Below are 25,509 nucleotides of genomic sequence, written 5' to 3' on the forward strand. Positions count from 1 at the left end.
CTTCTGCTGGGTCTTGCCTGTGGAATCCTAGGTTTAGATGTAGCCTCAAGAGCTGGCTTGCATTTGCTCCACCAGGGAAGTCACTAGTCTCAGAATATTTGTCTTCTATGTTTCTCAGTTGGAGCGGCCTAGAACCTTAAAAATGGCTTCAGTTTACACTCCAGAGTCTTACCTGCAGCACAAGCCAGGGATGTGTTGAAGCAGACTTCATTATCTCCCTGTGTCAGTGGGTAGGAAGTGTTTTAAGTGCTTGGGGTTGAACTAGGACCTCACACATCCTCTGCCACCGAACTGCATCCAAGCCCAATGGACAGGTTTTAAAATCCACTCTTTAAACAATACTCTAGTCATTTGGAGCTTTTTGATTTCTGTGAGTGTCTGCATTCCAGTTTCCTGTCTGCTTTGGCGCATAACCTTGTTCCTGTCCTTGTAATGCCTTCTAGAACACAACTCCTGATTATTGAGGAGATAGCAGATTTTCTGATTTAACATTAGCTTAGAGATTGCATTCTGGTATTTGGTTTCCTCCATATTTTGAGACTATGGGAATTTCCATTATATTTTTAAGGTTCATCTACATATTTAAAGGACTGGGGCTTGGTTTTGTTATCTACTTCAATGATCTAGGTTTCCATGATACCAAAATTAGAATTCCTGCATTAGATTCATAATAAAGGCATGTTTTCACTTTATGGGTAAATATCTAATACTGGTATGAACAGGACCTGCATTCTTTCTAGACTTGTACTGTTGACTTGGCAGATTATAGAATTAAGATCTTTTTTTTTTGTTGTTGTTTAGATATAAACTCTGTGATGGGAGATGATTGAAGACAAGGGGCCTCGTGTTGCTGACTACTTTGTTGTAGCAGGCTTAACTGACATTTCAAAGCCTCTTGAAGAGGAAATTCACTTCAACGATGCCTGTCACAAAGTGGCGAGACCAAAAGAACCCATCACAGATGTTTCTGTTATCATCAAATCCCTTGGGGAGGAGGTGCCTCAGGACTATGTGTGTATTGACGTAACCCCAACTGGGTTGTCGGCAGATCTTAATAATGGAAGTCTTGTGGGACCCCAGATTTATCTTTGCTATAAGAGAGGGAGAGATAAGCCTCCACTTACTGATCTGGGGTAAGTTTTTTATTATCGTTAATTTAAATTGTATGCCTTGTAGATTTTGAAGTTAACTGTGTTTAGTCACTAATAGAAGTGTGTTAGCTTTTGAAACAAACACATTTGCCTGGGTGTAGTCTATTGCCTGTAATCCTAGCACTAGGGCAGGAGATTGTTTCGTTTGACACCCGCTGAGCTACATAGTGAGAACCTGTTCTGCCCCTACCACCCATAAAAACTGGGGGTGAGAGTGGGAGGAAAATTAAAAATAAAGCAACACAAGAGTTTAATATTTACGCCATTTCCGTCTCTCTGGCCTGTGGGTCCTAGTGCTCGATTTCCTGTTAGATACAAGGGAGAAAGTAAATATATTTAATGCAGAGGGTACCAGAAAACTAACGGATCATCCTCACCACAAAGTTTAAATTGAAAAAAAATTCAGTTAAGGTTCTGTGTTGCTCAGGCTTTCTCAGACTCCTGCCTCAACCTCTCAAATGGATGAAAGCACAGCCAGACATAACATACGAGTACATGTATGCTTAACCATGTATGAAATAAGGATCTAGGGGTAAATTAGAGTCCTGCTGTATTGGATTTGGGGTCTTATTCTTTTCTACTTATAATAACATTCTTGAGATGTAAGTATATACCATGCAATCTTTTTTAGTCATTTGAAGCATATAATTCAGTATAGTCAGGCGTGCAGCTGTCACCACAACATATTTTAGAATACTTTTATCACGTCAGAACAAAATCCCGCCTCATTAGTGTGCAATGTCCAGTTTCCCAGCCTTTTCAGCCCTAGACAATCACCATTTTCCTCCTGGCTTTATAGATTTGCCCATTTGGGATATTTTATGCAGTGGAATTGCAGTGTAGAAGCCTTGTGTGATTGGCCTCTTTCACAAAATATGTTTTTAAGGTATATTCATGTTGTAGTATGTACTGGTATTGTATCCCTTTATATGACCAAATAGTATTCCAACATATGGCTGCACTGTAACTTATTGTGCCACTAGTTGATGGATATTTGGACTGTTTATACCTGACACTATTATTAATAATGTTCTTATGATTATTCATATACAAGGTTTTATGTAGACCTGTTTTGTTGTGTATATATATACATGTATATATATATATATATACATACATACATATACATACGTACACATACACTTGGGAGTGGAATTGCTGGGTCATATGATAATTCTGTTTTTAACTTCTGGAATATTTTCCAAAGCATTTCACAAGCATTATACATTCCCACTTAGAGGGTATGGGGTGGGGAGATTCTGATTCCTTCCTAGTCTATATAATATTTCATATTGCTATTTAATTATTTGTCCTAGTGAGTATAGAATCTTATTATGACTTAATGCAGTCCTTCACTAGGTATATGACTTACAAATGTTTTCTTCATTTAAAAAATTCACCAAGCAATAATGGCATACACCTTTAATCCCAGCATCTGGGGGCAGAGGCAGGCAGATCTCTGTGAGTTCGAGGCCAGCCTGGTCTACAGAGAACAGTCAGGATTTTACAGAGAAAACCTATCTATAAAGACTAAAAACCAAACAAACAAACAAGCAAAAGAAACCCCCCAAAACAGAAAACCCATTTTATGTTTATACATGTTTTGCCAGCATGTGAACTACATGCAGTCGTAGTGCCCAGGGAGGCAGAGATCTGGGATTAAAGTATGTACCATCATAGCTTGGCAATTGAGGGCATCGGAACCCCTGAAATGAGTTTCAGGTGGGTGTAAGCCACTACGTGGGTGCTAGGAATTGAACCCAGGTCCTCTGGAGGAGCAGCCAGTGTTTTTTTTTTGGTTCTTTTTTTCAGAGCTGGGGACTGAACCCAGGGCCTTGCGCTTCCTAGGCAAGCGCTCTACCACTGAGCTAAATCCCCAACCCCTCAGCCAGTGTTCTTAACCAATGAGCCATCTCCAGCCCCTTCTCCATTCTTTATGATATCCTTCTCATCATCGTATCTTTTGAAGCCAGGAAAATGATTTTATTCTTTATTGTATGTATGTATATGTATAGGTATAGGTATAGGTATAGGTATAGGTATAGGTATAGGTATAGGTATAGGTATATGTATGTATGCATGTTTGCATGTATGCATTTGATTTGTCTGAGTCTCCGTTTTTCTGTCTGTCTCTATCTTTGTTCTCTCTGTGTGTGTGTGTGTGTGTGTGTGTGTGTGTGTGTGTGTGTGTGTGCGCATGTGTGTGTATGTATGTTCTACCATGTTGGTTGCAGGATCTAACTCAGGTTTTCAAGCTTTGTGACAAATGCCTTTACCCACCAAACTATCTCACTGGCTAAGTTTTGATTTTATGACTAGGTAGTGTTAGATCTGGGAGATTAAATGCTGCCTAAGACAATGCAGTTAGCAGTAGCATTTTAAATAATTTATGTGTTTTTAACTCCTTTGTGTACTAGAGTGAAAGTATACAAAAAGGTATTATCTAGGCATGCAACCCTCTATAGAGTTTAATTGTGACTAAAATACAGATATGTTTCCCATAAAATGTGCTTAATTTTATAGAACATAGAAAGTAAATATATTAATAAATAACTTAATTAAGTAGAATGCTGAATATTAAGTGTCTTTGTATCTAATTACTGCCACTCTGTTATATTAATAAGCGCAAAGCTTTATATGAATTTTTTATATTATTTAAAGTTTTAGTAGGGAAACAGTTATCCTTTAGTATGACTGTATATTTTAGTCTTAAAATAAGTTGCAAGGTTTATTAGAAACAACTGGAAAGAGTCAGTGAAGAATGGGGCAGGATACACCTAACTCTTTTTTGCAGAAGATGGAGATGTGGCAGAATCTACAGTAGCCATGACTTTGAACTTGTTGTGTAGCCAAGGATGACCTTGCATTTCTGATCCTCCTGCCTCATCTTCCTGAGTACTGGATCATTGGAGTATTCCAACACACACTTAGGGCTGGACTTGGGATAGTCATGCAACTTGAGAATGTTACTTTCAGGTTTGAGGGGACTTTGTGTATTTACTTTTAAAAATTATATTTTAGGGTATTATATGACTGGAAAGAAAGATTGAAGCAGGGCTGTGAGATTATTCAGAGCACCCCCTATGGCCGACCTGCCAATATTAGCGGCAGCACCTCATCACAAAGAATCTACATCACCTACCGAAGAGCCTCTGAGAACACCACTCAGAACACTCTGGCCGTCACAGACATATGCATTATTATACCCAGTAAAGGGGAGAGCCCACCACACACTTTCTGCAAGGTCGACAAGAATCTCAACAACAGTATGGTAAGTTAATCCTATAGCACTAATACACTTAGCCACTCGCCAGCGAAGAAATGCATAACTGTAAGGCTTTTCTTGAAAACAAAATAGTGTAACAGATCTGAAAAATATGTTTTTAAGGATGTTGGGTATTTTATTGTTTTCAAAAGTACTTAGTTGTACTTTCACAGAAACTGTATAAGAGCTTCATCTTCTCTTTCCCTCTCCCCTTCTTCCTTCTAACTTAAATAACTTTTCCGTATTACTACAAAATCAGTAAGTTAACACCATGGCTGTCCCCAGGCTTCCTTGCTGGATCCTATACATATACAGCTCTGCAGACGTGGCATTCATTGCTGGTTTTCCCTACTATTTCCTTCACCATCATTTTTCTTCTGTTAGGCACGTGCAACACTTGTTGCAAGATCATCATTCTTTATAAAAGTTTTTGGTTCCATATTCCCTTCTCTTCCGTTGTCCCGTTCCACCATTCTCTATAGTAAAACTTTTCAAGAGCTCAATATGTGGTGGGGTTGAAGGGGAAATGACTGAGCTGGCACAGTGCTTGCCTAGCACACATAAGGCCCCGTTTCCATGCCCTGCACTGCATTACTGGGTGTGATGGAGCACACCTGCACTTTTAGCACTTAGAAATCTAGGCAGAAGGATCACAAATTCAAGATCACCATTGGCCACATAGTTCAAGCCATTCTGAGCTACTTGAGACCTTGTCAGCCTCATTCCCTGCAAGAAGGAGTGGGACATATTTCACTCCTTCCTTCACCTGGGCTCTTTCCAGTTAAGGTTTTGGTTTGGTTTTTGGCTTTTGTTTGTTTTTGGGTTTTTTGTTTGTTTTATTTTGTTTTTTTCTAGACAAGATTTCTTCATTTAGCCCTGGTTGTCCTAGAGTGCACTCTGTAGACCAGGCTGGCCTCAGACTCATAGAGATCTGCCTCTTTCTGCCTCCCGAGCACTGAAAGGTGCTCTAAGGTGTGCGTGGTCGCTACCTGGCTCCAGTTAAGTTTTTGACCCTATTCATCCCAAGGTTTTTCTTGTTACTGAGGCTCATAGTCAGTTCTTTATCTCAGCCTTGTAGGTTTTGCTACAGACAGTGACTGAGTCTCTTCTCTCTTGGCTTACCAGCCATTCCTTTGTGTCTCCCAGCTTCCTGTGCAGTGGAGTGCCCAGAGTTCAGTCCTCAGTATGTTCATCTTTACAAACAAAGCTTACTCCATTTTTAATCTAGTTTTTCTAATACAGTGTGTTGGTGACTTCTAAATTTCTGTGTCTGACTAAATCTCTCTAATTTATTGTTTCTTGTTAGTTATCTTACTTAATAGAGCACCTCAAATTTAATACGACCTGCAGTGAAATCTTGATGTACCTTTTCAGATCTTATTTCCATTGTCTTGCTTGTCTAATAAATAAAAAAATTTAAGTTACTCGAATGAATAAACCTAGGAGAAATATGAGCCTTTCTTTTCTGCTTACTATATCCTCCAATGAACTCTGCTGACTCTAATGACTCTAATTTTAAACGTCCCTTGACCTTGATCACTTCTTAACCACTTTAGGGTTGTAAGCCTGATCCAAGCCATAATAATCTTTAAAAATTACATTTACTTTTTTTTTTTTTTTGAGGCAGATTTCACTGTGTAGACAAGGCTGAACATAGAGATCACCTGCCTCTGGCTCCCAAGTGCTGGAATTAAACCTGTGTGGCACCAGTCTAGGTCCCCTCTTTGTGTGTGTGTTTGTGTGTGTGTGTGTGTGTGTGTGTGTGTGTGTTTGTGTGTGTGTGTGTGTGCGCGCGCACGCATACACGCGTGTATGTGTATGTGTAATTTCTATTCAAAACAAAATTTTTACTATTCATCTATCTTAGTTTATGTAATGTCCTACTTTCTTTTAATACTTACAGACTATTACAGAAACTGCAAACACAGGTAGTAAACACAAGTTATTTCTAGTTTTCCATTACCGGTACTGCAGCTTTGATCAGCTCTTGCCTTTTCCTATGAATGTTTCTTAAAAAGACACTGGAAGAACAAATAATTGAAATTAGAATTGAGGGCTTGAGAGATGGCCCAGGGTAAGCACACTGGATGCTTGTGCAGAGGACCCAGGGTTGGTTCCCAGCATCCCCATAGTGTCTCACAACAATCTGTAACTCTAGTTCCAAGGAGATCGAATGCCCTCTTCTGACCTTTATGGGCACCAGGCATGCATGTGGTCTGCATATATACATGCAGGCAAACATTCGTACACATAAATGAATAAATAACTCATAAAAAAAAAAGGACATAGCATTGACGTGTCTGTCTGTGTACTGTGTAGTTTGAAAGACATTGACTGATTGCTTTGAAAACATGGTGGTAATTTATATCTCCTCTAGCCTTAGTCTATAAGAATGTGCCATCTTTAGTCCTACACCTTGCCAACATTGATTGTTGTCAGTTAATGTCTTGAATTAGCAAAGTATAAATTACTATGATTTTAACATGTTTTGGCTATTGTGGCATTTAAACATCTTTTAATGTATTTAATGACCACCTGCACCTGTGGAAAACACATTCCAAGACTCCTAGTGATACTCCTAGATTTTCAGAAAGGTTTTTTGGTGATTATGTATCTGCGCGTCTGTGTTTGGGTATGTGCACATGAGTGCAGGTGCTCACAAAGGTCAGAAGCTTTGGATTCCTTGGAGCTGGAGTTTCAGGCTTGGGAGCTGCCTGATGTAATTCCTAGGAGCAGCGCTTCGGTCTCTGCAGAGAAGTGCGTGCTCTTTACTGCTGAGTCATCTCTCTGACCTTTCCCTTGGATTTTTGAATAACACCTAACTCTGTAGATACTATGCTTTTCCCTATATGTGTTTATAATAAAATTTAACTTGCGCATAAGGCATGGTAGGAGATTAGCACCAGTAACGAGTAGGGAAGTGTGACAAAGCAGTAGAGCAATAGCCGGGATCACCGCTCCGATACGTTGGATCCATCGTTAAGTGTGGTGAAAGTTTCTCAAACACAGGCACTGCTGTTGCTGTGGAGTGAGTAATGGGCAGAGAGCAAACACTGCAAGTATATTCTGAACAAAGGGATGATTCATGTTCTAGGCAGGATGGAGCAGGATAGTGCAAGTCCCCATCACAAAGGCCATGCAGGTAAAACTTCTAACTTGATGGGGAAAGCGCTGGTGAGGCCCCATCTCAACTTGAAAATATTTTGGCAGTTGGTGGCTGCTGGGGGAACGAGAGTAACTTTTTTTTTGCTTTTGTTTACTACTTATGGATGTTTTAACTGCATGTCTGTTTACCAAGTGTGTGTGTGCCTGGTACCCATGGAGGCCAGAAGAGGGTATTGAATCCCCTGGGACTGGAATTACAGATGATTATGAGCTGTTATGTGGGTGCTAGGAGTTGGATTTGGGTCCTTTACAAAAGCAACCAGTGCTCTTAATTGCTGAACCATCTCTCCAGCTCTGGGAGTAAGTGTTCTTTGAAGGTGTGACCACTGGTAGGCTACCCATGGTCCAGTTGATGCTCCCACACTCATGCATATATAGGAGCACTAATTGGAGTTATTAAAAACAGACAAACAAAAGGACATGAATTTGGGAGTTAAGGGAGATCCAGGGGAGCTGAGAGAGAAGGGGGAGTCACTATGACCAAATTGACCACAGGCAACTGAACTGTAAAAACTGAATGTGTGGATAAGGAAGGCCTAGCAGACATAACAATTGTTAATGAAGATTGCTGCATTGGATGAATTTTCTATAATTTGTTCTGTCTTCTATTATAAGACATTGAAATTCTGATTTTTAATATTAGAAGCAAGCTGTTGATATCACTAAATTTTACATGAAATAAATTGTAGTTACCTCGTGCCTATGTGCTATGTGGTATTCTAAGTGTTTCTTCACTCCTGCCAGTGACCTTAGTAGGTATTTTACTCCCATTTTACAGAGAAGCAAATTTGAGAATTAAAAAGTGGTTCTTTTCTTATACCAACACCTTCAATAAGCTGGTGAAGCCAAGACTCAGACCAGGCTATAACACTGCAGAACCGAGAGCTAAGCGTTGTCCTACACTGCTGATGCCCTGTTGTATCGCCTGTAATTCCCGTATCAAAGCCCATGTTTATTCCTTGATTCGTATCAAGGAAATATTAACTAATGTATGCTCCTGTCAGTTTATAACTTTGTTAAGAGTTGAACTTTTAATTGCCAATTTTCAAATTTTACTTCTCAGCATACAAACAAGCACTTTACAGATTTTAGATTATTTAATGGCAATTATCAGTGGATCCTTTAATGGTTAATACAAAGTCATACCAAGCTATTTATGTAAGAAACAATTTGAAAAGTGGTTACTGTCAATATCTAACTTTATCCTAAGAGAACTTACATGTAGATATGTCATCCCCAATTAGATGACCATTTTTTACTTTAACTAATTATATGTAGAAAATGTCTGTAGATTAGTATGATTTAGCAATATTATGTGGCTGTTATGATTATAGTAGAAGAAAATCATGGTAGCAAATAGAATTTTTGGGGTTGGGGCTGGTCCAAGGTGAGAAAAGGTATCATTCTGGAGCTCAGCCTGGTTGCAGCGAAATTAGCCTCCAGCTCATGGTGATCTTGTCTCCCTCACTCTCCCGAGTGCTGAGATTACAAGCACAAGCCACACATTTGGTTCACATATAGTTTTAAAAGGCTATATATGGTAATAGTTAAGGCAAAGAATGTTTTTGAACTTTTTCATGAATATGAGGCCTAGCATACACTATTTCAGATTTGATCTGTTGTTTTAGTATCACCATACAAGCCTACAGATGTATCTACGATTTGTTTTCGACTGGAGGAAATTGACATTGTCATTAGAACTGTTTCTAATTCTCACTAACTAATCAAGGTGTTCTAGCTAAACCTTTGCCATTGAAGTTAAAACCAGAATGTGTTTCTTTTTTCTTCCTGAGACAGTAGTCTCTCTATTACCACAGAGCATGTATTCTCCTCTGCAGAGGATAAAGAGGCATTGTTAACAGCTTGGTTAGCATAAGATTCTGGCCAACCATGTCTATGTGGACAAATTCCTTCACCGTTTGTGCCTCAGTTTCCTCATTCATAGACTAGGAATATAGTGAGCCCTTTTTTTTTTGTACATAGGTGTTTTTGAAGAATAAATGAATTAGTATTAGAACTTGGGACAGTACCTGCAACAATAGCAAATGATATATAAATGTTATTACTACTCATTCTTTTTATGTGTTTAATATTTAAAGAGCTTTTTAAAAAATAATTTATTTACATTTCAGTCACTACCCCTATCATTTCCCTCCTCCTACAGTTTCTTATCCCATTCCTCCTCCCGGTTGCCTCTGAGAGGGTGGTCAGTCCCCCCTCTCCCCCGCCACGTCTCCCCCTTCTCTGGGGCATCAAGGCTCTCGAGGATTAAGTACATCTTCTCTTACTGAGGCTAGACCAGATCGACCTCTGCTACATATGTGCCAGGAGCTCTCTGGGGTCTGGGTTAGTTGAGACTGCAGAACTTCCTATGGGATCCCTCTCACTTTCAGCTTCTTCAGTCCTTCCCCTAATTCAACCATAGGGGTCCCCGACTTCAGTCCAGTGGGTGTTAGTATCTGCTTCTGTCTCAGTCAGCTGCTGGTAGAGCCTCTCTGTGGACAGCCATGCCAGGCTCCTGTTTGTAAGCATATCATAGCATAGTAGTGTTAGGCCTTGGTGCCCCCTACCCCATGAGGTGGATCCCAAGTTGGGCTGGTCATTGGGCCTCCTTTCCTTCAGTCTCTTAGAGAAGATGTTTTTAAAAATTGTCTCTAGCTGTTAAATTTGTCCCAAGTTTTCTTAATGAAAAAAAAAAAGATTATAGAAACTAATGTTAAATGGTTATTTTCTTACTTTTCAACCAAGAATGGTCATTGATACTTCTGCCCAAGTTTGGAACTTTGAATAAAGTCTAAATTTTTGTGACTTAGTTTTATTTTAAAGCATCAAATTTTCCTGCTATTGTAAAGAGGGGAATTGTCATCTTCTGAAAGAAAAGTAAACAATGATTCTAACAAAATAGTAGATTGGCAATAGTTTTCAGGTGAAATCTGTTTCTACATGGTAGTGAAGTCATCGGAGAGCTCAAACACATTCCATTTTGTCAAGTTACTGCCTTTTGAAAATTAAGTGCTATTTTTTTCTTCTCTCTTCAGTGGGGATCTGCAGTGTATTTATGCTATAAAAAGTCAGTGGCAAAGACTAACACTATATCTTACAAAGCAGGTAAGTATCATTTTGGGGAGAAATACCTTATGTAGAAATATATTGTGGGGTCTATAAGGTTAAAAACAAAACTGGCCTGTAGCCAGGTTGTGTGCCATGTTAGCATGTGTTAGCATCAGGACTTGAGCTCCAGCCACTGTCTCTTGAGTCTCATTTTGTCTTAAAGTGTTTTGGATGTTCCATGAAAGATCATTTTGACAAGAAGGTGGAATTTTTTTAAGCCTTAGGTTTAAATAACAACTTGACTACATACCAATTCTCTTTAATTTTTAAACCAGTGCAAAATATGGAGAAGATGCTTCTTTAATATTTGTGTTAATTTAGTCAAATTTAATGGTTATATTTTATGATAATGAATAGTATTAAAACTAATTTGTAATTTTATGGTGAATAGTTGAAGTTTTCAATTTTAAGAGCCCTCAAAATGTCAAACATACTGGTCTTATTTATAAGAAAGCAGATTCAACCTTTTAAAACCAGAGTCCTGGACTCTCTCTCCTTTCCAGGAGAACACAGTCACCAGCATTTCTGTTCTTACCTTACACCTGCACTGTTGCATCAGGACCCGGGAGACTAGAACTTAACTGTGAATCCTCAGGGGACCTCACTGGTCAGCCGGCATGTGACAAGAGAGAGCCTTCATTTATCTCATTCATTTTGCCTTATAGATGGCAGAACCTGAGTCCTATTTGTTGAGAATCAGAGATAGTAGTAGAGCCCGCAGTTCAGATTCCCACTTTATCATGGCTCGACCAGGGATAGTGTCTACCAGACTTTAAGGCTGCTCAGTCATGAAACCTCTTTTCTTTTCTCTCCTTTCCTTTCCTTTCTTTTCTTTCATTCTTTCCTTCTTTTTTGTTTTTTGTTTTGTTTTGTTTTGTTTGTTGACTGCTTGCTTGGTTGGTTTTTGTTTTTTTTCAAGTTAGGGTTTCTCTGCATCCCCCTGGCTGCATTGAAACTAAGTCTGTAGATTAGACTGGCCTCACTCAGAGATCCATCTGCCTCCAGAGTGCTACGATTAAAGGCCTGTTTTTTCAACTTCTGACCCCACAGTACTCAGTATAAAGCTCTGTTTCTAGGATACACTCAGTGGAAGATACCCATTCCATTTTCATGAGGAGATTAACAGGAAACATTGGGTTGCTTTGGGATAATTTAGAAAGCAGTCAGCAGGGGTGGTGAGTCATGCCTGTAAATCCAGCACTCAGGAGGCCAAAGCAGAAGATCACAAGTTTAGAATTTAGAAATATGTTTGAAGTGACACCATTGTAATATTCTAATCTCTATCTACTCTTTGGTGGGTCCTTTTTCATTTGTGTAAAAATTTACATTTAGACTCCTACAGGAGAACATACGTACTTATATACATACATACATACATGCATACAGACAGACAGACAGATATATAGATATCCCCGAGGAATAGTTAACAAAGTGATAGAGTGAGTATGTATGTATGTGTATTTTATATATATGTATCTGTATTGAAAATTTTAAATATATGCTTTAATGTATATGGCATAAAGTGAATTTTTATGTGTGTGTGTGTTTTCAGAGGGTTCTCTTTTCCTCGTTACTTCTAACCTAGCCTTTGTAGATGATGTTTGATAAATGTTAAATAATTTAATAGTTACAGTCTTTGAAGGTTAACATCCATATAAATCCTACTGACATATTCAGAATTATCTGATGAACATACATGCAAGTTTTTTACTTTCTAGGTGTGTGAAATAAGAAAGCATTTTATTGTCATTCAACTTACATTCAAGACACAGCGACCTAATGTTTCCCACTGCTGTCATAGGTCTAATTTGCAGATATCCTCAAGAAGATTATGAGTCGTTCTCACTGCCAGAATCTGTTCCCCTCTTTTGTTTACCAATGGGGGCAACTATTGAATGCTGGCCACCAGATAGCAAATACCCTCTTCCTGTGTTCTCTACATTTGTGTTAACTGGAGCCTCAGCTGAAAAGGTACAGTGTATTTTACTAGTTTGCTGATTCTTTGTGTGTGTGTGTGTGTGTGTGTGTGTGTGTGTGTGTGTGTGTGTGTATTTTTAAGTCATAAGCTCCATATCTGCAAGAAGCAGTGTAAAAACTAAACGGAACCAGTAATACACATTTCTTCCATTTGGTTGAATTTACTATGTCCAGAGACAGGAAAAGAGTGTTCTTCCACCCTCCCAAATGGTTTTATTTTTAAATGTTAGTGAAGACTTTCCTCATCATAAAATGTTGATTCCCTCATTGGTTCATTTTCTGTGATAGAAAAACTACTAAATCATATCAAAGGCATTATAAAATATAACATGACTTAGAAAACAGACCTCTCTTGTTACTCTGGGGACCAAACCTTGCACTTGCAGGTTAGAGTTCTGCCCAGCTGCATCCCAACCCTGGAGGGGCAGAGTGGCAGAGGAAGGAGCTTGGAATCACCTAGGCCAACATTCTCATTTTGTGGATAGGGAAATCATGGTACAGAAAAATGTAGTGAATTGTTTACATTCCTCATTTGTCTCACTGTCTTACTGAATAATTTTCAAACATTTCATATAAAAATACTGGTATAATATTTACTTTTTGGTTTTATTGTTTTGAGACAGCATCTTTTTTGTGGAGACCAGGCCGCTCTTGAGTTTGCTTAGATCCTCTGCTTCCTGAGTGCTGGGATTACAGGTTTGAATCACCGTGTCAAGGCTCAGTTTCTTTCACTTTTTATTTGAAAATTGTAGTTTAATCGAAATGACTATTTTTAATAATAAGGGTACATGAAAATACAAGAAAGCAGTCAGCAGGGGTGGTGACTCATGCCTGTAAATCCAGCACTCAGAGGCTAAGCAGAAGATCACAAGTTTGAGGCCAGCCTTAGGAGACCCTGTAATTTTTTTTTTTTTTAAGAAAAACAAGATTGATTTTTACTAATGTATTCCTAGTCCCTGGCACCTTACCTGTACATGGCAAGCATCCATTAAATATTCAGCTGATCGCCTGTTTTGACTAAATAAAATAAAGTATATTTATTAAATGCTTTCTTGTTTTATAGGTTTATGGTGCTGCTATTCAATTTTATGAACCATACTCCGAGGAGAACCTTACAGAAAAACAGAGACTTCTTTTGGGTTTAACGTCTCTGGTAGATGGAAAGTCTGATGGTTCTAGAACGATTCACACTAACAAATGCATTTGTCTGCTTTCCCACTGGCCTTTTTTTGATGCATTCAGAAAATTTCTGACTTTTCTGTATCGTTATTCCATCTCTGGACCTCATGCCCTTCCAATTGAGAAGTAAGTTATAAATTCCAAGGTTTAAATTTTACACTCCATGATGGGCATGGTGGTACATCTCTGTGAGTCGGAGGCAGGCCTGGTCAACATAGTGAGTTCCAGGACGACCAGAGCCATATAGAGAGATCATATTTTAAAAAAACATGTCAGCCCTTTCCTGATTAAATATAAAATTGATTCAATTTTATATGGAAATTGGGTTCCTTGAGAGTTATTTGAGAAAAACATTTGGTTACATTATTTTGGTTATTTTATTTATGTAAAACTTTATATTTTTACAATCTTGTTATTTCAAACAATTTTATTTCTACCAGCAAATGTCCTAATTTATTTTGAAATGAGTAACTTGGAATAAATATCAAATACTCTTATGAAGTTTATAGCTGCTAATTTGGAGAAATCCTGGAACTAGGTTTCCTTGCAGTGCTAGAGATTAAATCCAGGGCCTTGCACATGCCAGGTAAGTGCCTTGTCATTGAGCCACACCCCAGCTTGAAGATGCTAAAATGCTAAACTGCATTTGTAATTTTTAGGTATGATTAAGGTATAATGAACCTTTAAAGTGGTCCTACGTTTAGATATGAATTTAAAAGAAATTGATACAGACATTTTGTTTTTCATTTTATCGCTTTAACGACTTACTAAGAGCACTAAAATGTGACGATGCTTCATGCAGTAAGACACCGGTGATGCAAAGGGCAGGTGTCACTGCAGCCTGACTTCTGCCTCTCCAGGCTTGTAGTCAGATTTCTGACTCTGAGGAGAGTTGGGAAGTAAGAGTTATCGTAAGAGCATTCAGATACAGCATTGCTCTAGTCGACCTGTGCTCCTGTCTACTCTCATTTTGGTGGTCAAAACCTAGCACTTCCGAAATTCTCTGCTGTTGGAACCCCTTTAAAATCATATGAGAACTCAATGAGCTCTTCACTATGTGTTATGTTTTTCAATACAAACATCTTATTAAAAATAAGAAATTAAAACTGATTTATAATATATTAATTCATTTGTAATCTACTTAACAATTAACAAACTAGTTACATGTTTAAACATTTCTTTGAAAAGTAACTTATTTAAAGCAGTGGTTAGTGAGAAGAGTGAATCTTTTTTAGTAATCATTTTATTCATTTTCTTTTTTTTCTTTTTTTCTTTTTTTTTATTAACTTGAGTATTTCTTATATACATTTCGCATTTTATTCATTTTCATTTCAAATGATATCTCTCCCTTCTCAGATTCCCCTCCACAAACCCCTTATCCCATCCTTCCTCTCCCCCCTCCCCTTTGCCTCTATGAGGGCGCTGTTCCACCCACTCACCTGCTCCCACCTTACCGCTCTAGCATCCCCCTCTGCTGGGGCATCAAGCCTCCATAGGACTAAGGGCCTCCCCTCCCATCAATGGCAGATAAGGCTACATTTGTGACTGGAGCTACAATCCCCTTAAGCTTCTTTAGTCCTTCCCTTAGCTCTTCCACTGGGGTCCCCAGGCTCAGTCCAATGGTTGGCTGTGAGTATCTGCATCTGTATTGGTCAGGTGCTGGCAGAACCTCTCAAGGGATAGCCATACCAGGCTCCTGTCAGCAAGCACTTCTTGGTACCAGCAATAGTGTCAGGGTTTGGTGTCTTCAGATGGGATGGATCCTTAGGTGGGGCAGTCTCTGGATGGTCTTTCCTTCAGCTTCTGCTCCATTTTTGTCCCTATCTTTCCTTTGGACAGGATCAATTCGTGGTTAACAATTTTGAGATAGGGCCTCTCAACTAGGGGCCATGCCTGTCTACTGGAGGTATTCTCTTCAGGTTCTATCTTCCCTCTGTTGGGAAGCCTCTAATGCCTTGGCTAATTGAGCCCAGCTGAGTTTTCTTTCTCCGTTCTGAATTATTGTCTTGGTTGAAGTATTGAGGAGAATCTGACCTCACACAGATAATGTAATAGAAAAGGGAGAGGCACCTAAGAAGTCATTTTAGGATTGTGGTATTATTTTTTGGCATTATCCCAAAGTTTGGCAAGTGGTAGTTTCTTCTAACTTATTAATAATGCAAAATATGAAGCCTAAGCAATAAAGTTTCCTTCTGTGTTCTATTAAAATCTGAGGATCTCTTCCAGTCTTGACTGAACATTAACTCATGCATGCATGATCTTGTAGCATTGTGTATTGGTCATTTGCACAGCAATGGTTCATTGAGGTTATCACATCATTGGAATGTAGTCAAAGGTCTTTTTATGATATAAGAAAATCACTTGTTGGGGTTGGGGATTTAGCTCAGTGATAGAGCGCTTGCCTAGGAAGCGCAAGGCCCTGGGTTCGGTCCCCAGCTCCGAAAAAAAGAAAAGAAAATCACTTGTTAACATCAATATCTATAGCATCAGAGCAGTTTTAACATTTTATATACATATACATGTATATGCATGTGCATGCATGTTGGCATGTCTTTGCCGTGGTGCACAGGTGGAGGTCAGAGGACAACTTGCAGGATTCAGTTCTCTTCTTCCAGTCTGTGAGTCCTGGGGATTGAACTCAAGTTACTAGTGTTGACATCAAGTACCTTACTTGCTAGCCCGAAACAAAGAAACAGAAAAGGTGTTGTTGTTGTTCTTGTTCTTGTTCTTGTTCTTGTTCTTGTTCTTGTTCTTGTTCTTGTTCTTGTTCTTGATGTTTGTAATGTTCACTGTGACTGTGGTGCCAGAGATCAAACAAGTCCTGCAAATGTTTCCCCTCCTAGCTGCATTTCCAGTTTTTCAGAAACGTTTTTGAATATTGGAAAGCTTTTGGGTTCATGGTGAAATTCTTACTTTTCACTTGAAAATTGGAATTTAATTATTAACAAGTATTTTTAGTTGTTTTCCTTGAAGTAATAGCACTTTGTTAATTCTGTGTGGAAAATATCTGTTAACTGGATAAGCTTAATTTGCTCATCATCTTCCGAACAAGAATGGCATTCTGTATGGGGGAAATAAACAACCAATTCACTCATAACTCAGTCCTGTAAGCACTTTTGCAAAATCAAGATGGCAGCCATACTTTGTCTGAAATAGTAATGCTTTATGGGTACTTATCCTTTATACAGAATATTATAAACATACACTCCAGAATTAAGGTACAGGACAGATATTTACTACCTCAAATAACATGAATTCAGACATTCTTTTTTCAAGATTTATTTTAGTTTATATGTGTGATTGTTTTGCCACATGTATGCCTGGTGCCCTTGGAGGTCAGCAGATGGTACCAGATCTCCTGGAACTAAAGTTATAGATGGTTATAAATCACCATGTGGGTGTTGGGAACTAAACTGAGTTTTCTGCAAGAAGAGCAAGTGCTCTTAACTACTGAGCCATCTCTCCAGCCCCAGTCAGAGACATTCTTAACTGCCTTGACTCTCAGAGGGTGTTAGTTTCGTTCACAATGCTTTGGCACTTTCATTGCCATTGCCAACTGTGTAAGCAAGGCAAATGGAGTCTCTCAGTTACCATAAGAAGAGTTTTCACCTTTCCCATCCTCCCTGAATGGGTCTTAGACACCTTTAAAATTTCATGTATCATACAAAAGTCCTGATTTCCTGACTGCTTCAGATAATCAATCAGATGTGTGTCTTGTGGTACTCATTCCTCTAGTCCTTATTTTCCTTCCAGATTTTAAGTAATAGTAGGGACAAGTAGTAGCCTTTCACACAGTACATAGTTAAAACACAGAATCAATGACTTGTCCAGTTCTCCATTCATTTCTAATGATCTCACTTCTAAAAGTAAGGTACTCTTTAAATAATGTTTAGAAGAAAAACAATACAAGAAAAACAGCTTATTTCTAAAGAGAATAAAGTATTACTATGTTTCATCTTTCCCCTTCTTTAAAACATTAAAATATTCAAAACAGAACTTATTGATTGGTGAATGACTGTAATCTTAGTGCTCAGGAGGCAGGAGGATTACAAGTTCAAGGCTAAATACCAAAATCATATCCCTAAGAATCATATGAGACAGTTCAGTGAAAGAATACTTGCTGGTGTGCGCAAGGTTTTGAGTTTGATGCTGATCACCACAAAAAAAAAAAAAAAAAAAAAAGCAAACAACAAAAACCATCTTGTTGATGAAGATTTTCACCCATTGTTAAATGGAAGGCTTATTGAGATGGGGAAGTCCTCCTTTGTTGCCCAGGCTGTCTTGAACTCCTGAACTCAAAATGATCTGCAGTCTCCCAAGTAGGTGGGACTACAGACACACACCACCACACCCAGCTTATTCATCATTTACAAACATTTATTTTAGTGCCTCAGATGGATATGTCACAAAATATGAGGAATTAATTAAAAATATGTTACAAATGTAAGAATTAGTTTCTTTAGTAATGTTGATTATTACCTGCCTAGAAAGAAGAAAACGTAAGTCACTAAATAACATACTGTTGTATAATCAGCTATTAACATAAAGTTGCTCAGTTTAATCAGAGGCAACTTCAATGATTCAAACAGCTTTTTGTGTTACTTTGTTTCCACAGTACTAGGGGCTTTGGAGTTCAAGTGCACAGGGCCTTAAGGAGCTTGAATTTGAGATGGTATGTTAACCACATAGCTAGTGATATTAATTTGGAATCAATGACTTTCTGCTTTTGTTTTTAAGGCATATTTCCCATTTTATGCATAAAGTTCCCTTTCCGTCCCCTCAGAGGCCACGGATTTTAGTTCAGGTAAGGTTCTTTTAATATGAAGGCCGTATAAATTATTAACAGCTCCATCAGCATGTGATATAAGTGTAACAACGTTATTGTGGGGAAAGTAGCATGAGCTCTGGAGAAGACCAGATATTTGTTCATGTTGGAATCCAGGCTCTTATATTAATTCCATCCACAGAAGAGGACTTCGTGTGCACACACGTAATCCCAACTCCTGGGAGGTAGAGGCAGGAGGGTTGAGAGTTTGATTTCAGCACGGACTACATAGTCACTTCTAGGCCAGACGTGTCTACATAGTGGGTCTGTCTCAAGAAAAAAAAGTATGCAGATTATGACCCCCCCACACACACACATTGTCTTTAAATATTTGAAAGTCTGTGCCTTTGACAATCATATAGTTGGTTAAATGTATTAGAATAGTTATCAGAGATAGTTGTATGTTTACATATTGCAGGAGGGAGGAAGTGCCTGTGCCTTGGGTGCAACAGGGAAGTTTTAATGACTACAAATGTTTTCACAGTTGAATACATCTCCACTCTTTTGCTTATATCTTGTTTGAGGTCTTGATAATTTAAATTGCCTGTTTACTTAATCTATGAAATTATTCATGCAAAGGAAATATTTTCATGTGTTGACACCATATGTGTTGCTGGTTACCAAAGCCCTGAAGGTAGAATTATTAGTATTAGAAATCATTTAGCAGATAGAAATGTACATAAATTTGAAAATGCAGATAAAATTAGTTGCATTATTCTACTGATACAGATAAAATTTCTAGAGCATACTTTTTGATGGCGTTGACAGTTGTTCTTCACAGCCATTCATTGCTTCGTGACACTGAGTGCCAGAGTGCTATACAGCATACACACATATGGAATTGTTTTATCTCAGTATTAATCTCTGTAGGTTATCCAGTCTCTGTTGCAGGCTCCGCTCTGCTGTTACATTACAAAATCAGCTAGAGTGTGTGCTTGGAGGGATGGAATCTCATGTCTATGTTCTATTAAGACTGCTCACAAAGTAGAGAACCCATGGATTTGTTACATGCCATAACTTTACTGACCCTAAATGTATGGTGTTGAGCACATTTAACCTGTAACATAAATTTATTAAAATAGAATTGGGGAAAAGTTGAAGACATAAGAGATCGGATTCAGAGTAAGAAGTTGGAAGGAGCCAGAGATCAGGACTTGCTTTAGAGAATCCAAATAGTATTAACTGTTCTTACGCTGGTGATCTGGGAAACTTCATGGGTGGCCACATTAGTCTATGTCTGTTATGAACACATGGTGTGTCAGAGTTCATCTTTACATTTGCTTTGTTTTAAATCTTCCAGTTATCCCCACATGATAATTTGATTCTCAGTCAGCCTGTTTCTTCACCTCTTCCATTAAGGCAAGTAAAGCTTCAGTTCTGTTTCTTTACATCTATGTGTATACATTCCCATATCCATGCATCTGCCAGCAGTCAGAGGTGGGTGTTGGGTTTCTTGGAAGTGAGTTACAGGCTGTGAGCTTTCCAACATGGGTTTGGAACTGAACTCAGATCCTCTGGAAGAGCATTGGGCATTCTCAGCCACTCAGCCATCTCGCTCTCCCTAATCATTTCTCTAAGTCTAGTGTTAACTAAAGTTATGTATATGTATATTGTCTTTCCTAGCTAAAATTCCAAATGTTAATGGAAGCACTTTTCATTTAACTGTTTTTTTGGCAGGTTCTTTTTACCTAATATTAGGTATTAGGTAAAGTATTAGGGTTAGTTTTTGAGAAGAAAGAAAGGTTTTACAACAGTGTTTGGTATTTCTGTGTGTCCTTGTTATCACATACTATGTGATAATAGATTACGAAGGCAGGTTACTTTTAGCACTAATTGTCCTCTAAAATATACCCGAATACATTTTCTTTTTTAAAACAGGATTTCTCTCTGTAGCCCTGGTTGTCTTGGAACTTGCTCCATAGACCAGGCTGGCCTAGAACTCAGAGATTCACCTGTGTCTTTCCCAAATGCTGAGATTAAAGTTAGGTGTCACCATTTCCTGGCTCAAAATACATTTTAAATTTAATCCAAAATAAAAAAAATACTTATTAAACGGTACATAGTTCATCATTCTAAAAGTTCAGAGAAGTTACAAAATATGTTTTCCCTACAGTATCATTTCTTGAAATTTAATTAGCTATGTAATTTTTCTGTCAGAAATAGTTATGGTATAATTAAACTATTATATTGCACATACCTTAGGGAGACCAGCTGCCATCTTTGACGTTCATTTTGTAAGAATTACAGATGATTTCATCATTAGCCCTTAGCCCAGAGTGCTGAGTGTTTTCCAAGCTCTTATCTGAGCTGAAAATAAGATAGACACACTGATTACAAATGATTCTAATTGGCCAAAAGGGCTTCATTCAGGCAACAGCATTGTTGAGATATAATTTACACATCACAAAAGTCACCCAAGTAAAGTGTGCAAATCAATGATTTTATTCACAGAATTCTACATCTGTATTGTTTTAATAAAGTTTAGGATACATTATTCTGTAATACCAGCCTGTGTTCTTTGCTACTAACTTTGATTCTGTCTGTTCCTACATATATATGCTCAAACACATACACACAAGAGTGCAAACACATACATGCATGTGCGCGCACGCACACACACACACACACACACACATACAGAGAGAGAGAGAGAGAGAGCCCTGTTGATCTTTACTGTTTTACAGATTTGTCTCTTGTACATTTTATGTAAATGAAGAGATACCATATTTACTCTTTTTATTTCTCACTTCTTTCCCTGAACACATTTGTATGTTCATTCATGTGTGGCATGCACCACTGCTCAGTCCCTTTCCTCCAGCTAATTCATTGTGTGGATACACTACGTATTGTTTATCTCATTACCTCTAAGGAAGCCTCTATATTTTGGCTATTGTGAATAGCGTTGCTTTGGACACATGCAAGTTTTTTTGAGCATGTGTTTATCTTTTCCAAAGGCATTATTATTATTTTTGCTTCATCAAGAAAAAGTTAACCCGGGCTGGAAAGATGGCTCAAGGCCAGCCTGGTCTACATAGTGAGCTCCAGCACACTCAAAGACCCCCTTCCTCAAAGGAAACAAACCAAAGACATTTCCATTAAAGTATAAGCTTCTAACCAAACATTCTATAACTAATTGAATTCTTTTGAGAGGACATTATTTATACGGCAGATCTTTTTACGTGAACTGAAGCAGATACGCAGGTGTGGTAGAGAATCCCAGTGACCCCAGCACTTAGCAGGCCAAAACAAGAAGATTGACAGCTGGAGACTAACCTGAGCTATACAGTAAGACCCTGTCCCAATGACAACAACAAGAGAAAGATGGGAACAAGCGAGGCAGGCAGATTTGTCGTTTTCCGCACTGAGTGCAGTGCTGGGAAGCACAGAGCCTTAAAGCTCACACACTCATTCTTTCATACTGCTTGTGATAGTGTCTTCCCTGCCCAAAAACTGCAGTCACGTTTAAAGTTGAGCATACACAGCCCTGCTCTCCCTAGATAATTAGGAGTTTAAATTGTTGGGTTTTTACTGTGTATTTTTGCTCGGATTGACAGTGGTGGGAAGTTTTCAACACTACTCCAGAATCTTGGCCCTGAGAACGCTGTTACACTGCTGGTGTTTGCTGTAACAGAACATAAAATCCTTATCCATTCCCTTCGACCCTCCGTGCTCACCAGTGTGACGGAAGCATTAGTGTCCGTGAGTACCGTTTCTTACATGCAGTCCATTCAGCTTAAGCTTAGTTTATTCATGTAATTGAAAATTGTTTTAGTACTTAACTACATTTCAGAAAGTAGTGGACTTATACATTGTTGAAGCAGTTTTAAACTCCTGACTCTTAATTTTAGTTATAATTATTTAACTCATTATCAAACATTAAACTATAGGTAATAATCTAAACCATAATTTTGTGTATGTGCTGATAACTTATGCTTCGATATCAAAATGTTTAATATTCTTCCATCTTTTGTCTATCCAAGATGATTTTCCCTTTCCACTGGCCCTGCCCATATGTTCCTCTCTGCCCATTGGCTCTCGCAGATGTCCTCAGTGCACCATGTCCATTCATAGTAGGCATTGATTCAAGATACTTTGATCTTTATGACCCTCCACCAGATGTCAGTTGTGTCGACTTAGATACCAACACCATTTCTCAGTAAGTACACTTGAGACTTTACAGCCAAGACTCCATAACTTCATTGTCTCTGTATGTGAATTTGCATTTATAATTGCTAACTAGTGTTCTTCTATATACATATATATATTTGTATTTGGAGTTTACCATCTCCTTGTCAGCTCTTGCTGGGCTTCAGTAGAATGTATTTAGGATGTTAGAGATGGTTGTGTTGGAAAGAAAATATACTTTTAATCCTCAGGCTTTAAATGTTTAAGAAACATAATCTTATGCTGACTTAAAAATTTAGCACAAGGCAGGTAGAAGTGGAATTGGAGAGACGGCTCAGTGGTTCAACTTGCAGAGGAAATGGATCCAGTCCCCAGCCCTCACACAGCTGCTAACAACTGTCCATAACTCCATTTCCAGGGAATCTGGTGCCCTCTTTTGGACATTGTGGAGACTGCACATAAAATTGCACACTTAAAAACAACGTTTTTTCAGATGGTGATTGAGAGGCTAATAAAAAATAGTGCCAGTTACCACAATAATTTTTTAAAACCTTTTTCTTTCTTTTTTTCTTTTTGTCAGATGAGTATGGGAGAATCACAATTGAGTTAAAAACCTATTCCTGTACAAATACTTAAATCTTATTTCTAGTATAACACTATCAGAATACTAGTGCATCATAGCAAAATTAGCATGTTTTAATTTTAAAATAATCTATAAACTAATATGTAATTTCCCCTTTTCACAATTCTGGGAAAGTAGCTTTAAAAAATGTTTCTTTATTTCTTCGAATCCCCATTTTTAGATTAGTTTCCCATCAGCCTATAAAGAAGGGAGAAATGGCTACAACAACATGGCACCCACTGGATCAGATTTAAACAGCCGTCATTTAGTCCCACTGAAAATCCCAAAAGCTAGTTCAGTTTTGCACTTAATAAGGAGCTGTGGAAAGGCTTTCCTCTGCTTACTGACTGGTACTAGGGACTGAACCCAGAGCTCATGCAGGCTAAGCCTGTGCTCTGTCACAGTGGTGCCCCCTCGTCCTTCTGTGTTTTAATAAGAGCAGTACACCATAAAGTCTGTCAATTTAATTCCAGAATTTTAGATTGACTCTCCACCTTTGCCATGTATCAAAACCTCAATTTCTTGAACCATTAGAGAAATTGGGGATAAAAGTCATTTTGTTTAGAAGTATATGTACAGTTAAAAGGCTTTTATTCATTAAAAAAGATTAACCTATAAAATATGAGACATATTAAGAACATTTTAATATGGAATACTTAAAGCAAAGATTTTTTTCCAATAATTTATTTCTTTTATTCTTGTATTGTAAAGTACATCTCCATCACACCCCCCTCCCCTCCTCTCTTCCCAGTCCTGCCTTTATGAATCCCTCTCCCATTGCCCTCTTCCCTTTTTCTCAGAGAAAGGGAGCCCCCCCTTGGGTGTCACCCCACCTTGGGACATCTAGTTCCAGGAGTAAGCATCCTCTCCCACTGAGACTCAACAAGTCAGTCCAGGTAGGGGCAGGGGATGTAATGGCGGGGAACATACTGAGACAGCCTCCCTCCACTTGTTAGGGAAACCAAAGATTTTTTTATGAGCATCACTGTGTTTTTTAGTAGGAATGTTTCATTCTTTGAAATAGTAAACTAGTACTTTGCTTTCTCACTTCACAAATGTTAGACAAGACAGTGATTTTCTTTTTAAGATTGATTTATTGGGGTTGGGGATTTAGCTCAGTGGTAGAGCGCTTGCCTAGGAAGCGCAAGGCCCTGGGTTCGGTCCCCAGCTCCGAAAAAAGAACCAAAAAAAAAAAAAAAAAGATTGATTTATTTTATTTATATGAGTACACTGTAGCTGTCTTCAGACACACCAGAAGAGGGCATCGGATCCCATTACAGATGGTTGTGAGCCACCATGTGGTTGCTGGGAATTGAACTCAGGACCTCTGGAAGAGCAGTCAGTGCTCTTCACTACTGAGCCATCTCTCCAGTGATTTGTAAAACTTAACTAAGTGCTACCAGTGAATGCACACCATATTTATTATGATAGAAATTTCACAATTCCTCTTGATGCATAAGAAAGCAGGGGTTTAGATTTCGTGCACAGTTAAAGAACACATCGTTTACTCTGTCGGTGCTTGGTTTCTAAACTCTTGATCTCACTGTGACACTAAGACTTCTGCCACTAATAATGAGGTAGCTGTGACAGATAGTAATGCTGTAAATGGAGAAACCATGAGCAAAAATGCAGAAGGCTATCAGATTAAAACTCCTGACAGCTGTGTAAAGCTCCCCTACCTGACTGCATTTCACAGAAACAGTGTCCAGGGCAAGTGGGGGAAATTACATGAATAAATGACAAGGCAACACTTTTGTATCCATTTATGACAAAAACATATCTTGAATGTCTACTTCTATAGAATGGAAACAAAAATGCAAACCAAATAAATGTTCTCCTTGCTCTGAGTTCCTCCTCCTCTAGTCTAAGTAAGACAGGTGTGGGAGGATGTAGGGATACTATTCGGCAATGTTTTATCAAGGTAGTGATGTAAAGAGTTTCTACACTGTAGTCTCCCTGTACCATGCACTTAGTCAAATTATAAATGTAAAAACTATCATTTCTTTCATAGTAGAACATCTGCAACCTTATTCTCTACCTTTATTTTTATTTTCATTCTTTGGAAAAGAGGATAAATTATAAGATTATT

General features: G+C 38.4%; 1 protein-coding gene across 6 annotated transcripts in view; it reads left to right on the forward strand.

The window, feature by feature from the left end:
• Dennd4a (DENN domain containing 4A) overlaps positions 1-25,509 on the forward strand; it is a 112,201-nt gene that overhangs the window by 27,138 nt on the left and 59,554 nt on the right. For all 6 annotated transcript variants that reach the window (XR_015626631.1, XR_015626633.1, XR_015626632.1 and 3 more), the window contains 9 exon segments: positions 802-1,133; positions 4,173-4,422; positions 10,620-10,689; positions 12,494-12,663; positions 13,733-13,974; positions 18,586-18,652; positions 19,974-20,032; positions 22,228-22,372; positions 22,654-22,829. Coding sequence is in view for 3 of the 6 variants with exons in the window: in XM_087562086.1 (XP_087418212.1) it covers positions 823-1,133; positions 4,173-4,422; positions 10,620-10,689; positions 12,494-12,663; positions 13,733-13,974; positions 18,586-18,652; positions 19,974-20,032; positions 22,228-22,372; positions 22,654-22,829 (1,490 nt within the window). In the remaining 3 variants the exon portion in view is untranslated.

The sequence above is a fragment of the Rattus norvegicus genome, chromosome 8 (assembly GCF_021556685.1).
Source record: "Rattus norvegicus strain SHRSP/BbbUtx chromosome 8, alternate assembly SHRSP_T2T, whole genome shotgun sequence".
NCBI lineage: Eukaryota > Metazoa > Chordata > Mammalia > Rodentia > Muridae > Rattus > Rattus norvegicus.